This window comes from Rhinatrema bivittatum, chromosome 4 (assembly GCF_901001135.1).
Source record: "Rhinatrema bivittatum chromosome 4, aRhiBiv1.1, whole genome shotgun sequence".
Lineage (NCBI taxonomy): Eukaryota > Metazoa > Chordata > Amphibia > Gymnophiona > Rhinatrematidae > Rhinatrema > Rhinatrema bivittatum.
In genome coordinates, this window is record NC_042618.1 from 224,744,030 (window position 1) to 224,758,789 (window position 14,760).

Below are 14,760 nucleotides of genomic sequence, written 5' to 3' on the forward strand. Positions count from 1 at the left end.
CCGGCGGGTGCCGTACGTTCATCCAGGCAGAGGGAACCGGAGGCCGTTTCGCCGCCCGCTCCCTCTGCCTGGATGGATGCCCGTGCGAAATCGGGAGGAAGGGAGAAGGGACTGCCCTAGCAGGCCCGAGCCTTGCTACTTTTTCGTTTTGTTTTTTTTTTTTTGCTTCGGGAGGAGGGGACCGGACGGGGCTGCAGGAGAACGGGCTGGACCGGAGACCGGACGGGACCAGGGCAGGTAAGCAATGTTTTTTACACTACACTAACTCCTACTAGGGGGAGGCGGTAAACTAGCACGTTAAGGCCGCGGCAAAACAGCGGGTTACTGAGGAGATAATATCAGCGCCTGTTACAGTATCGGAGGGGAATAGCTAATTCCTTCATTATACAGCTTTTTCGTTCATTTACATGCTGGGTGCGGAAAGGGTTATGCGTCTGTTTTAGGAAGCGCTAGGGACGCGTGAAACTGGAGACTGTATCGCTGAATTGCCTTACTCGTCTGTATTGTGCGCTCCCAGCACGTTACAGATGGGGAATCTTTAACCGCACGTTACTGTATCGACCTGTTTGTTAGCAAACGAAGGGCAGGCTAAATACCAGGATGTAATGACATCACTCAGAGGGATGCCCCCGAGGTTCCCGCCATGACGTGGATGAAGACGTGGGTGGCGTGCGTGCGCACGCACACCCTAGGAGGCCTTCAGGAAAATCATGGCAAACACCGTCGCCGTTGCCGATTCAGGGACACCGGAGAGAGCAGCATGAAGACGCGGCAGCAGCCATCTTCCCAGGGCTTGAGGAGAGAGAAGGAAGAAAGGTGAGGCTCAGAGGTCGAAGCCGTCTGAGACCGACGGACGCAACAGAGAAGTGTCTACATACGAAAAATAGATTACCCCCTGCAAATGCTTCCATGGATTTAAAAAATAAAACTAACAATTTCATGTTCCATTTTGCAAGTTTGTATGGAACGAGATAAAAATAGCCATGGAAACCAGTGGAAAATTATACAGCCATGCTAGATGCTGGGTAACAGAGATACCTAATTGAGTGGATCCCAGATCTGTCTTATGGAGCCCACAGCCAGTCGGGGTTTTCAGAATAACCACAATGAATATGCATGAAGTAAAATAGTTTATTTATTTATTCAAACTTGTATCCTATCTCCCCAGATAAAAGAACAACCAAAGCAGTGAGCAGCAAAATATTGAGAATGGAATTTTGAAACAGCTCTCAGAGGGCTAAAAGATTTTAGCTCGATTTTCATATAAACAATATACAAAACCAACCAAGTATACCATCAGTTTACACAGCATTTAAAAAATCAGTAATGAAAACATACTGCTAATGCCCACATAGCCTTGCATACCCCAGAAATTATAGGAGCAGGAATTAGTCTAAAAAAACTACTCAAATCGTAAGATGGAAACAAAACTCTCGGCTACTTTTAGGGTGATGCAATGTAAACTTTTACAGAAAGCATATATTTCCCCAATTTTCAAAACTATATAGGTAGATGCAAAGTCCACAGGTACATTTACCCTGTGGACATAGCCACAATTTTTAAAGGGTTAGCAAGCGCATTCTTTCCCTTGGAGGACTGCCTTGGGGAAAAGAACACGAGGAGATTATTGTACACCAGTTTTTTTCCCTGAAAAACGATGCGCCTAGTTTTGAAAATAAAACTAGGTGCATTGTTGCATCCCCTGACCTAACCCTGCTTCTGAGGCCATCTACTTTTCCAGTAGGTAAAAGTATAGGTGTTGTTGGTTCCTGCATGTGCTTTTTACTCATGTACATGGTTTGCAATTTTCAAACAGCCTATTTACTTGGGTAAATGGTTTTTGAAAATTGCCCTCCCCCCATGCATTTATATTTGATATAAACAAGAAATTTTAACATGATTTGACCTAGGTAACAAAGCGGTCATCCAGCTAAAATAAGCAGATGGAATTTGCCCTCTGTGAGCAAACGTAGCCTTGCCGCAAAGGGGCAGGACGAGGAGGAGGAAGTCCACAGATGTGGGGGATTTCAAAATGATGCACTGTGCAAACTCTGTAAAGCAGATGCAAAATCTGAGGGTATTGAAGTACCTGCAACACATGTTGGCTCCTAATTCTCAAAGGGAACGGCTATGAGGAGTTTTTCTTGTAAAACCTGCTCACAGGCCCATGGGTACAAAAAAATCCACTGGCTAAGAAATGTAATATTCCACCAGTTCATTGAGGCTACAATTCTGCACTCTGTCCAGTGGCATTTTTTTCTTTTTTTTTTTTTTTTTTTTAAATCTTTATTTATCATTTTCCAAAACAATACAAAAAGAACATATTTAGGTAGAATTTCTTACATCTGGATATAAAGAATAAAGACAAATTAAAACAACAATTATTTAACCCAAGAAAAAATTCTGTATATATCCAATCTCTTTTTTTTTTTAACGCATTAACATTATCAGGCAAAATATAACATAAACCTTCTACCTTTAATAACTTTTAAATGTTCCATTCAAATAAGGTAAATAAATGAGGAGGCAAGAGAAAACTAAATGAGAGAATTATAGGAATCTATATATGCATTCTGACATTAACATAGGTTACTTGCTGGAGACATCACATTTAATTATCCCTCCTCAGTCGACCAGAGAAGAGGTGGTGGGCCTACGGGCATTTACAAATTGGCGAAACTGTTCTATCTGAAAAAAAATAAAACATTCATCCCCTTTTTTAAGAATACACTTACAGGGATAACGAAGTGTAAATGTATACTCTAGAGAAACAACATCCTGGCATTTTAAGATGATGAACCTGTTATATTTTAAGCAAATGACAGCAATACCAAAAAAACATAAAGAAAGACAGCAACAGAGACTCTTTCTTCAATATACAGAAGTGTTTTATTGAACAATGCAGAAAGAAAAAACAATTAATGGAACTTAATGATACTTCTTGGGATGCGGGTAGGTCCTTATGGCATGATTAGACCCTCTAAGGGAGAATGAATGAAGGACTAAAGCTCTGTGTTTTTGAAATTGTGTTCTGATAATCTTAAGGTTCTATGTTACATGATAGAGGAAAGTGACTAGTCTATTTGTTGGAAAATCCAATAAAAAGAAATAATAGCTTTAAGAATACCTTAGAAAGAGAAGAAGTTATTGATACAAGACTATGGGGCCAATTCACTAAAGTTCATATCAAAATGTATTTTAGCTTGCGAGTTAAAATCAGTTAGCGTGCTATACACCAAAATGATGAAACTTACAACACATGAGTGCTAAAGAATAGCACTTCACCGGGAAACAAGCAATTGAGTAGTAACAGCTCAGATGTGCAATGGGTGTTTAATGCCTCAGCACTATTTAGTGCATGCCTAGGGTGGCTTTTCTTCCAGCTCCTCCTCCTCTCCCCCAAAACATAAAAAAGGGAGGTTTGAATATGCTTTGGTCATCATTGCTACACGATCAAAGAGGAGACAACTAGTCTACGTCCTAAAGGCAGAGAGTCAAGTGACAGAGAAGGAGATTTGGGAAAAGTGCTGCATACAGCATCTTGTGCCATGTGTGGTCTCTGCTGTTCTCCTTTTATTGTTTGGTCTTTGCCAAGATCCTTGTCTGTCTCTTAGTCTCTGCTCTCTCAAGTGCCGTCATTCTCTGTGTTAGGGTTTGCAAGGGAAGAGCCGTAATACACAAGAATATAGAGAACAGAGTATGGTGTGCAACATATGACTTACTGAATGCATAAGTATTATAGAAGTGCTGAGAGTGGGCTTAGAAAGGCAAGTGCTGAGCTGAGGGAGAGGGGCAGGATGAGTCTGAAATGTACCAGTAACAACTGCAAGGAAGCACAACGGAGTATCAGTCATGCTGGAGAGGGAGGAGATTGTGGAGGGAAGGAAGATTCCAGAGAAAAGGAGGGAAGGGAGAGAAAAAAATACAGGTAGGGGAGGGAAGAGAAGAAGATTATGGGAAGGAAGAAGAGAAACCTGATAGCACAGACCAGCACCAATAGGACACAATCCGGAGCAGAAGGAGTCAACAGAGCATGCCCGTTTTGCCCAGGTAATATCACTACTAGGATATTGCAGATGCTCCATTGCCACGTCTTTTGTGGGAAAGATTCACTACTCAAGTCCCTGTGAAGGTCCATGATTTAGAAAGCAGGAGCAGCAGAAGTCTGCGGCTCAAGAGTGCCACCCAGGACCATCAAGCATGGTAAATGCCAATACCAGGACAGCAAGTGCATCTGAGAGAAGGTAGCCAGTATATGGCAACGGGGGAACAAGAAAAAAGGCAACGGTCCTTTAACCGTGACTAAGCAGATTAAAGGAAAGAGTCTGTGACATAGAACCAGAAGCCCTATTTGGCCTCATGGACGATCAGGAGACTGCTATATAGAAAAGTATTCCAAAACAATATCCAAAATCCAGGGAAGTTCCTATTTCTAAACAATATGGTTAGCCTTGGATACTCATTGAGCTTGTCAGAGGGTAAGGTTGGCCCCATTCCCCTGGGAAGGAACAACCTTGGAAAGTAGAATGTCAAGAGTCATAAGAACATAAGAACATGCCATGCTGGGTCAGACCAAGGGTCCATCAAGCCCAGCATCCTGTTTTCAACGGAGGCCAAACCAGGCCACAAGAACCTGGCAAATACCCAAACACTAAGAAGATCCCATGCTACTGATGCAATTAATAGCAGTGGCTATTCCCTAAGTAAACTTGATTAATAGCCGTTAATGGACTTCTCCTCCAAGAACTTATCCAAACCTTTTTTAAACTTAGCTACACTAACTGCACTAACCACATCCTCTGGTAACAAATTCCAGAGCTTAATTGTGCGTTGAGTGAAAAAGAATTTTATCTCCAGGCCAGGCCTGGAGATAAAAGATAGGGTTTGGTTTTTTTTGTTTTTTGTTTTCTTTTACCATTCATGCTAGGTCCCAACAGCTTAGTTAACTGATGCCTGAATGAAATCTTCTAGCACTAAGTGTGGAGATCCAGATCATTACACTATCTCCACGTGTTGACCACCAGCATATGAAAAACACAATTTACAAAGGGCCGGATTTTAAAAGGGTTACGCACGCTGGGCGTATTTTAAAAACGCCCGGCGACCCACGTGAAGCCCCGGGACGTGTGTAAGTCCCGGGGCGGGGGTGGAGTCAGGCTCCCGGCACAGTAGCCATATTTGCCGCTGTGCCGGGGATCACATGCGCCAGCAGTCGACCGGCGAGCACAACTTACTTCAGCCCCAGGGCTGAAGTAAGTTTTGAAACAAAAAGTCTAAAAAAGTAGGGGGAAAGGTTAAGGGAGGTAGGGAAAGGGAAGGGAAGGTGGGGTGGGGGGGTAAGGCAAGTTCCCTCCGAGGGAAGGCAGCGTGGCTTGGAGTGGGCTCGGCACGCGCAAGGTGCACAATTTTGCACCCCCTTGCATGCGCCGACCCTGGATTTTATAACATGCATGCGCCTGCCGCGCAAATTATAAAATCGGGCGTACATGTCTGCGCGCCGGGTAGCGCATGCACATGTAAGCCGCGCGCGCTGCTTTTAAAATCTACCCCATTGGCCTCAAGTCCGAGTTGCAGGAGCTGCATTTGCAGACCCATTGCAATTGCATGGAGGTGTTGCAGAAGTCCATGGAGAGCATGGCAAATATATAGGGGGAAGAATGCAATCGATAACACTGGAGCATGGACAGACTGACATCTATGACCTCTCCCTCACTTTTCAGCAAGGTCCCTATCTTACATCTTCCTCAGAGTCCACACAACCCCCAACTCACAGCACACTGAGCCCCACAGAGCCAGGAACCAGAGGTAGAAGGACTGGAACTGGACAGCTATGCAATGAGGGCGAGAGGTCACCTATTGCATCCTGTAGCTGAAGAGGAGGTAATGGAGCCTGAGGGTTCCCTATGAAGCTTCACTGCTGAAGAACTGTGTTTTCTGCACCTTCTGACTGGCAGGTCCCATCAATGGCCTGATTTACGTGCATACTGTTGCATAAGAGAATGTCATGTTGCCTTCAATGCCTTATACATGTTCTACCTCATCTGTTTCTCTGTTGCTTTTTTTGCCATATATAACATTTGCTACAGTGTTGCTATATGGTTTGTCAATATAAATATTTTGAAAAAACATATGTTTTTGTTTTTATTGAGTAGGTTTAGGTGTTATGAGAAGGGAACCTTTCTTCTACATCGCCTCTTCCCTTAGAGATGATTCAGGGTGGATAAAAGAGCAGAAAGATAAGACTGCTAGAAAGGTGCAAGGTAGAAGAGATTGCCATCTCACTCTTTCCATTCTCTTCATATGTCTAGGATCCTGATGCCTGTTGCAAGCTAAGCCCTGTAGCCCAGATTCCTCACTACCATTCATGCCCTCCATCCACCCAAGCTGCTACCAGCCTTTCCCATCTGAAATACAGCCCTTCACTTCTTCTTCCACCCCACGATGACCTGATAAGTTAGAAAGGGCCATTGTAAGATGTGCAGCTAGTACTGGCATCGAAGAGGGAGATGGATGGCGTTGTTGCTAACAGCAAGTGGTCCTGGGTCATAAAATATGGGAATGTGGCCGCCTTGTTGCTTTCCTCCAGTGTCTCTCTCTTTCCCCTCTTATTTTTCTTTCCTTTCTACTGCTCTTTTTCCTTCTGTTTGGTTTCCTCCTCCTCCTCTACTCTTGATGCTTCTCTTCTGTCACTCTCCTTCTGCTCCCCTTCTTTTCTTCTGCATAGGGGCATCGTTAGCTCTGGGTACATGGGGCCTGAACACTGAGCTTCTTCCCTCAGTGCCCCAAGCCTCCATTTCTTTGGTGGCTTAAAGGTCATGAAGAGATGACCAGGTGAGGCTGCTGCCTGATCCAAAAATGCCGGTGGCCAAAGAAGAGACCCAGTTGACCACTACAGATCCTTTCCCAAAGCACCTGATGAAGAGGCCTGGAAGAGCCACTGAGGATCCCATCCCATGATGGCTGAAGGAAAGGTCTGGCAGGATTGCGAAGGATCTCATCCCAGCCATCGAGCATCCTGTCTTGCGGAGGCTGATGGAGAGGCCTGGCAGGGCCACCGTAGATTCTATTCTGAGGTGGCCAAAGAAGAGGCCCGGCAGGGCCATTCTGGATTATATCCCACAGCAGCTGAAGAGGCACAGCAAGACCATCAATGGCCAAAGAGCCTGGAAAAAAAGGGAAGGCCCAGATTGAGAGCCTATATGAGTATGCGTGACAGCATATGTATGAGAGACTGTAGGAACGAGAGCATCTGTGTGCATGCATGAGAAAGAGAGAGCATGTAAGAGTGAGGGCCTGTTTATGACAGCTTGTGTGTGTGAGAGAGCCTGTGGGAGTGAGTGTGTGTGGGAGAGAGAGACGGGAGAGAGAGCACGCACTGTGGGAGTGAGGGAGCCTGTGTGTGTGTATGTGTGAGAGAAAGTAAGAGGACATATGTGTGACAGAGTATGTTTGAGTACGTGTGTGTGTGAGCATATTGTGTGAGAGAAGGGGTGGTGAGCATTTGTGTATGTGACAGTGTGTCTGTGAGAGAGAGAATGAACATGTGTTTGTTATAGAATGTGTGTATATGATAGCGAGCATACAGTATGCTCCCCCTCATCCCCAATGAATGAAGATTTCAGGGGTCTAGAAATCAAAAGTTCCCAAGTGTAGAGATCAGGGCATTTTTATCCTTAAGAGGTTTAATTATCGGGTGTTATTTTATGTGTCTGCTGTTTTGAAATATTTATTCATTTTATTAATATGGTTTTACTGTTATGATTGAAGTTTTATATTTCTTGATTTTGTTGTTTGATATTTTATGAGGAATGGTGATGTTCCTTTTTTTCATTGTTGTACTGCATACAGAGACTGGTTTCTTACAGTTTTCAGTTCAGTTTTTGTCTGCAAATTTGCATTTCTACTTTATAGTATCTTTTATCCTGTATTTGGTGAGGGTTTGTCTGTTTCTGCATGTGTGACTGCTACCATGTTGTTTCTGTGTGGGGATCTATTAGCAGCCTGACTTACTCTCTGTTTTCCTAATAAGAAGTGTATGGTGTTATAGGGCCTGGTGTAATATTTGTTGTGTTGACTTTTTATGCTAAGGGTTGTAACTGGTTGAGTCTGGCAGTTAGTGTGTTATGGTATAGCAAGTTTTCTATAAGTTTTGGGTATTTTTCTATGGTGAGTGGTAAGGGGAAATATCCTTGTTCGGTTTGTTGAGGGAATTTCTGTAAACACAGAGTATTGTCAAACTTGGGATTCTACCCTATCCTGTATAGACCCCAGATTTCACTCCCATATAGAAAAATTTGTATTGATTGATTCTCTTGAATATTTTAGTGGTAGTTTTATTAGATGGCTAAAACTGGTCATGGGTTTCTTTGATACATAGCAGGTCCTTTTGTCTAGAGACAATACTAAAATGCATAACCAGCACCTTGCAACAATGGTGCTAAATGTTTGTAGCGGTGCCTCCTCCTTTTTAAGTGGAGATGTCCTGTCTCTGCATGCATGAAATCTCTTACAGCCCATCTCTTGCCAGCAGGTGACTTTTATAGCATTTGCAATCATTGCCTGACGTGTGATCTAGACTGGGTATTAAGATTTTGGCCACAGCATGAGGTTGCTAAGTAGTGCGTGGTTTAGTGAATACGGTAATAATTTGCAGGCCCTCGTTAGGCCTTCATCTGCATCAAATTATGCCCATTAACATGCCTTAATGCTACAGTTTACCAGCTACTTATTAAAGTGTTAGCAGGCATCTTAACACATAAGTTTAGAGAATAGCATGCTATTTATTGTGCACGCTAAATTTGTTTAGCTTGCACCATAACTGTTAACGACCTTTAATGAATTGGCCCCTTTGGACTTTTTTTTTTAACAGACTGATTGGATTTACCAAATTAAAAAAAATGTAGAAGTGCCAGAATGATTTTAGATGGAACTTAATTAAATGCAGGTTAGAATTCTGATATACTTAGTACAGGCTTAACAGCAAAACTGGAGTTATTGGAATATATTCTGCAACTGAATAGTCAAAAATCAGGACTGGCTCATCTGTTTCTCATCCAGTTGTATACTCCCATCCACCCTCAATGCAATTTTGTACAACTGGTAGATTATTAATGCCATTGTTTAAATAATGGATTGCTGTTTGAACAACATATGCCTTTCACCATCATTTCTCATTTTTCTTATCTGCAGTTACATTATTTCAAGGAAATAAAATAAAAAACCCACAAAGTTTGAAAAAAGGTGAAAGCACAAAGCTGGGTTTATTCTTCTGTTGTTCCATCCAGGATTCGTTGAAAGGAAAACGGAGAAAATATATAACCTGTTCCTGAATAGAACTTGTTCTGGAACTCCACCCTAGAAAGAAGATTTGGAAATAAAAAAAAAGAATTAAACACAGTAAGGAATGAAGACAATATTATTGCAGCAGCAGCAGTAGTAGTAGTAGTAGCAGCAGTAGTAGTAGTAGTAGTAGTAGTAGCAGCAGCAGCAGTAGTCCATCCCATCAACCTTCCACCCCCTTTCGAAATAGGTATCTTTAAATCAAAGAACCTCCAAATCCTCCTCATGTATGCACCACCAGGCCTCCTCAAACACAACTTATATCCACTAATAGAAACCATTGCAAACAATATTGATATGAACATCCCGACAATAGTACTCGGCGACGTCAACTTACATATGGACAAAACGCCCCCCACAGCCACCTGCCAACTCCTCAGTGAATCCATGAATGCAATCGGCTTCACACAAATAATAGAGACCCCTACCCACAAAGCAGGTCACACACGCGACCTCATTTTCACCAACAAAAAAATCCCAAACTACACCCCACCAACAGCTACCGCAATCTCCTGGTCAGACCATAAACTGATACAAACCAAATTACACCTTGGAAACCCCACCCCAGATCCAAAGTAATTCAGCAAAATCATCAAGTTCAATAAAGTATGCAACAGCGACAAGCTGATCGAAACACTCCCAGCCTCCCTGGAAGCCCTAAACCTAACAGACACAAACTCCGCCATAAACTCAAGGCTCAATATCAACTCAGAAATTGCCAAAATCAAATGACCTCTCATCACAAAAGAACTTAAACCATCCTACAAACAAAAATCTCCTTGGTACACCCCCTGAAATGAAAAACATCAAACACCTACTAAAACAAGCCAAAAAGAAATGGAGTCAGATCCCCACCCCCCCAACTAAAAGATTGTTTCAGGACCATACTTTACATATACAAGGCCGACATTGACAAAGCCAAATGCAACTTCTATGCAGCAAAAATACATAACTACCAATTTGACCCCAGAACCCTAATCACATTTGTTAACAACCTCATCCAACCAACTCAAAACTCAAACAAAACAGAAAACCAGACAAATACCTGTGATGAGTTAGCACAATTCTTTAACAAAATATTAAACCTAATTGCAAAAAACCCCACCTCAGACAATAAGATTACATCAGACACAACCAAAAATAATGTCAAATGGACACTTCGAAAACGTCGCATCCACCGAAATAGAATCAATTATCCAAAACATCAACCCTGCAGCCCATCCCATTGGCCCAATTCCTGTCAAGTTCCTTAAACAAATACCGATCCACATTGCCAAACCAATAGCAAGCATAATCAACCTATCCCTCGACTAAAGCACCTTCCTGGATCAACTAAAATGCGCCATCATCAAACCGATTCTCAAAAAACCTCAACTAGATGAAACCAACCCAGCCAACTACAGACCTATCTCGAATCTCCCCTTCATTGCCAAGATCCTTGAAAAAATAGTAACTCGTCAACTCTCCGAATACCTGGACATCCACAATATACTATTCCCAGAACATCCCTCAGCACCGAAACCCTCTTATTGTCACTATCAAACACAATTCTCAGAGGCCTGGACTGTGATCACTCCTACTTACTCATCCTCCTTGACATCTCTGCCGCCTTTGATACTGTCAACCACAAAACTCTAATCCACTCTAAAGGAAATCAGCCTCCGTGACACAACCCTCAACTGGTTCAACTCTTACCTATCAAACAGGTCCTACAAAGTCAAAATCAATGACACCGAATCCAAACGAATATCCCTTCCACATGGGGTCCCACAAGGCTCTTCCCTGTCTTCTACACTGTTCAACCTCTACATGACCCTTCTATGCAAACAACTAAGTGAAATAGGATTATTATACTACATATATGCTGATGATGTTCAAATTCTACTCCCAATCAATCACTCGATTGACCACACCCTAAATTTATGGAACTCCCACCTGAGCACAATAAAACACCTCTCTCAACTATCCCTCACCCTCAATCACAACAAAACGGAAATCATCTACATATCTAACAATCCTACACCACCTCCCAGTACAGACGCCAACACACACACCATCCAAACAACCAACTACTCTCCTCAGCAAAAAGCCTGGGCATTATCATAGATACCCAATTTCACTTCACAAAACACATCAACAACATTTTGAAGGATTGATTCTATAAACTCCAGATCTTATGCAAACTCAAAACACTCCTCTACCCACAAGACTTTTGAACAATCCTACAGGCCCTCCTGTTTTCCAAGCTCGATTACTGCAACTCCTTACTCCTAGGCCTCCCAGCATCATACATCAAACCTATCCAACTTCTACAAAATGCCGCCGCTAGAGCTCTCACCAACAGCAGAAGAACGGAGCATATAACACATATACTCAAACAGCTACACTGGCTGTCCATTAAGAATCCAATACAAAACTTTAACTATTGTTCATAAAATTCTCCAAAGCAACAACTCCAACTGGCTAACTACACCCCTTCACCTCCACACTCCACCAAGGAGCCTTCGCTCATCAAACACCGGACTCCTACAAACACCATCACCAAAAGAAACACACAAATTATCAACAAGAGAACGAACGCTATCACTTGCCAGACCCACCCTGTGGAACAAGCTCCCCACAGATCTCAGAACAGACCCATCACACCCCAATCCTTCAAGAAAAAGCTTAAAACCTGGCTATTTCTTAAAGCCTTCGCTGCAATAACATGACCTAACTCTCACACCAGAACAAACCTCTACAGCCCAGTCAACAACCAGCCCCTTATCAACCGACATACACCCTTACTATTCTATTAACCTCTCACTGACCACTGAGACTCCATTGTAAGATATTATTTCTGGGCATGACCACTGTAAAATAGAAGCTCTTCCACCTTGTCCTAACTATAAGATGAAAATCCTACACCTGACTACAATATGATAAGAGTTCCTTTCACTTTGACCTCCATTAATGTTCCTCTCTCTCGTTAACCATTTCCATGTTCCATTCATATCCCTTTTTAACCACTTCCATGTTATAATTGTTCAATGTATTTGACAGATGTTCAATGTATTAGACAAAGGAAACGCCCAATTTCCTGCAGTTCTTGGTTGAATGTAAACCGATGTGATATGTAAAATCGAACACCGGTATAGAAAAATAAATAAATAAAATAAATAGTAGTAGTACCATCCCAAATTATTCTTTATCAGATTGAAGCACCACTCCTTGGATGGCAGTGTCACTAAGCCTTGGGTTGAATCTCACAACATGCCCGTATAATGGACAAGTACATCACCCTCTTGGATCGTAATGATTGAATATGTAACATATATATCAAATACTGAAAAGGTTTGCAGCCAGTCAAGACTTCAGGGCATATACATAACAATACAATACAGCAAGCCACTAAAGGTAACCGTGCTAACTTTAACACAGTGACAGCAGAGGTAAGTTGATCCAGAGGGAGATAAATTCAATTTATGTCAGATCAGGCAAGTCAATTCAGACTCTGACCTGGAGTTGCTCAGATTAGATTCAAGCCCCTAGTTCTGAAATTTAAAAAAAAATAAATAAAATTCATACAATTCCTATTTTTGACCTGAAAACTCAAGGCTAACACTGCCTGGGTTATTCTCTAGTATCAGCAAGTACATGATTTTTTTAAAAAAATTAATCTAAATACAATGTTATGTTTCAAAAAGATGATTTCTAAAATAGAAATGAGATGTAAAACAGAAGGGCAGTCACGTATAATCAACTTCCCTTCCAAGTGCAAGGCCACAGAGCAGACCACACAGAATCTAGCTTCACCCTTATTTTACCACTGTTTAGGTTCCTTTATTGCTGTCTTTTGCATTTCAATATTATTTTTGCCTGTACCATTTACACAGGAAGACTATGTCAAGGATTGATCACCCTTTCTGTATAGCAGATGTGGGGAACTCCAGTTCTTAAGGGCCATATACTAAATGAAAAGCACGATGAAACATCTTTTATTTTATTTTGTTTAAAAACAGAATAAAATCCAAAAACCTTCCCAAAATGTTTTTTTTTTAATTGACTTTTGTTTCCGAAAGTCAACAACAACAACAAAAAAAAACCCGAGAGCCACCAAAACAGGAAAATTAATCCTCCTCTTAGCCCATAAGATCACCAAATGTCTCTCTACAATTTTCTGGAATCTGTGCCGTACAAAAGGGCAGAAGCAATCCTCGGTCACTCCTGCCCTGCCGGGTACCTGTTCAAACATGGCACTAGCTGGCGCCATTTTGTTGTTCGGGCGTACAACAAATGGCATCAGCGTCAGAGCTGGCTGGCACCCAGGCAAGGGAAAAGCCCAGGAGAAGGGAGTTAAACTTTTCTGTTTAGATACCAGGAGAGGAGGGAAGGGGGGGGAGTTTCTTCTTTTTTTTTTTTTTCTTTTTAGTAAATGAAACAAGCCAAAAACAAAAATTAGACAAATTGAAACAGTAATTTAAAAAAAAAAAAGTACATAAAATTTAAAAAAATGAAACAAAAACATTTTCTCAGTACACACCTACCATACACCAGTCAGGTATTCAGGAATAGCAATGAGATAGATTTACATGCATATTGCCTCACATTCATGCAAACTTAACTCATGCCTATTAATACTTTACCTTACCCCTCTCACAATCTTATATCATGAGCCTTAAATGTAGACCTTTCATGCCACTGAAAAATGCTTGTTTCCTATGTATGATTTATACCCTTCAAGTATCAGATTCCCTCTGTCACAGGCCAGTTTTCATCTGTGGCCACATCTCTGCAACAGGTCAGCTGTTCTCCAACCTGAACTAGAGCATGGATCAAGGAAAAGTAAGGGAAAGATCCTATATGTGCCCCATTAGCCTGTTGAGAAATGCATGTATACATATATACTGTATACACACACACACACACACACATATATATATCTATATATATCTATACATATATAGATATATATCTATATATATACACATAGATATATATCTATATATATATATATACATATATACATATATATATCTATACATATCTATACATGTATATATATATCTATACATATATATATACATATCTATACATATATATATATATATGTAAAACCTTGTATTTCTGAGAACCAAGCTATGGTACCTACCAGTGAAGACGTAATGCATGTAGAAAGGCAGACAGGCCTTCCATAACAAGCAGGATAGCCACCGTCAAGACAGCAAAGGCAGCAAAAATAATGAAGACGGTAATTAGCCCTGCCCAGCTTCCATTCTGGATGCCTGCGTGCATCACCATTGACCACAGCACCTCTGAAAGCTCTGAAAACAAAAGAGAGAGAGAGAGTGGTTGAACCCTCTTTACATGTTGCACAGATTCCTGATCTCTGGCAGTTCCAGGTAGATTTCTCATCTTCGTGCATCATCCGTTGGGGTAAAG

The 14,760-nt window shown here is 41.7% G+C and overlaps 1 protein-coding gene across 1 annotated transcript in view; it reads right to left on the minus strand.

Moving 5' to 3' along the window:
- Nucleotides 1-5,433: 5,433 nt before the first annotated feature.
- The window catches only part of ATP6V0A4 (ATPase H+ transporting V0 subunit a4), an 89,917-nt gene continuing 80,590 nt past the window's right edge, over nt 5,434-14,760 (minus strand). Inside the window, exons 20-21 of the mRNA XM_029599767.1 lie at nt 14,471-14,642; nt 5,434-9,354 (exon numbers count right to left, since the gene is read on the minus strand). Coding sequence (XP_029455627.1) covers nt 9,261-9,354; nt 14,471-14,642 — 266 coding nt within the window. The 3' untranslated portion in view covers nt 5,434-9,260. The remainder of the gene's footprint in view (nt 9,355-14,470; nt 14,643-14,760) is intronic.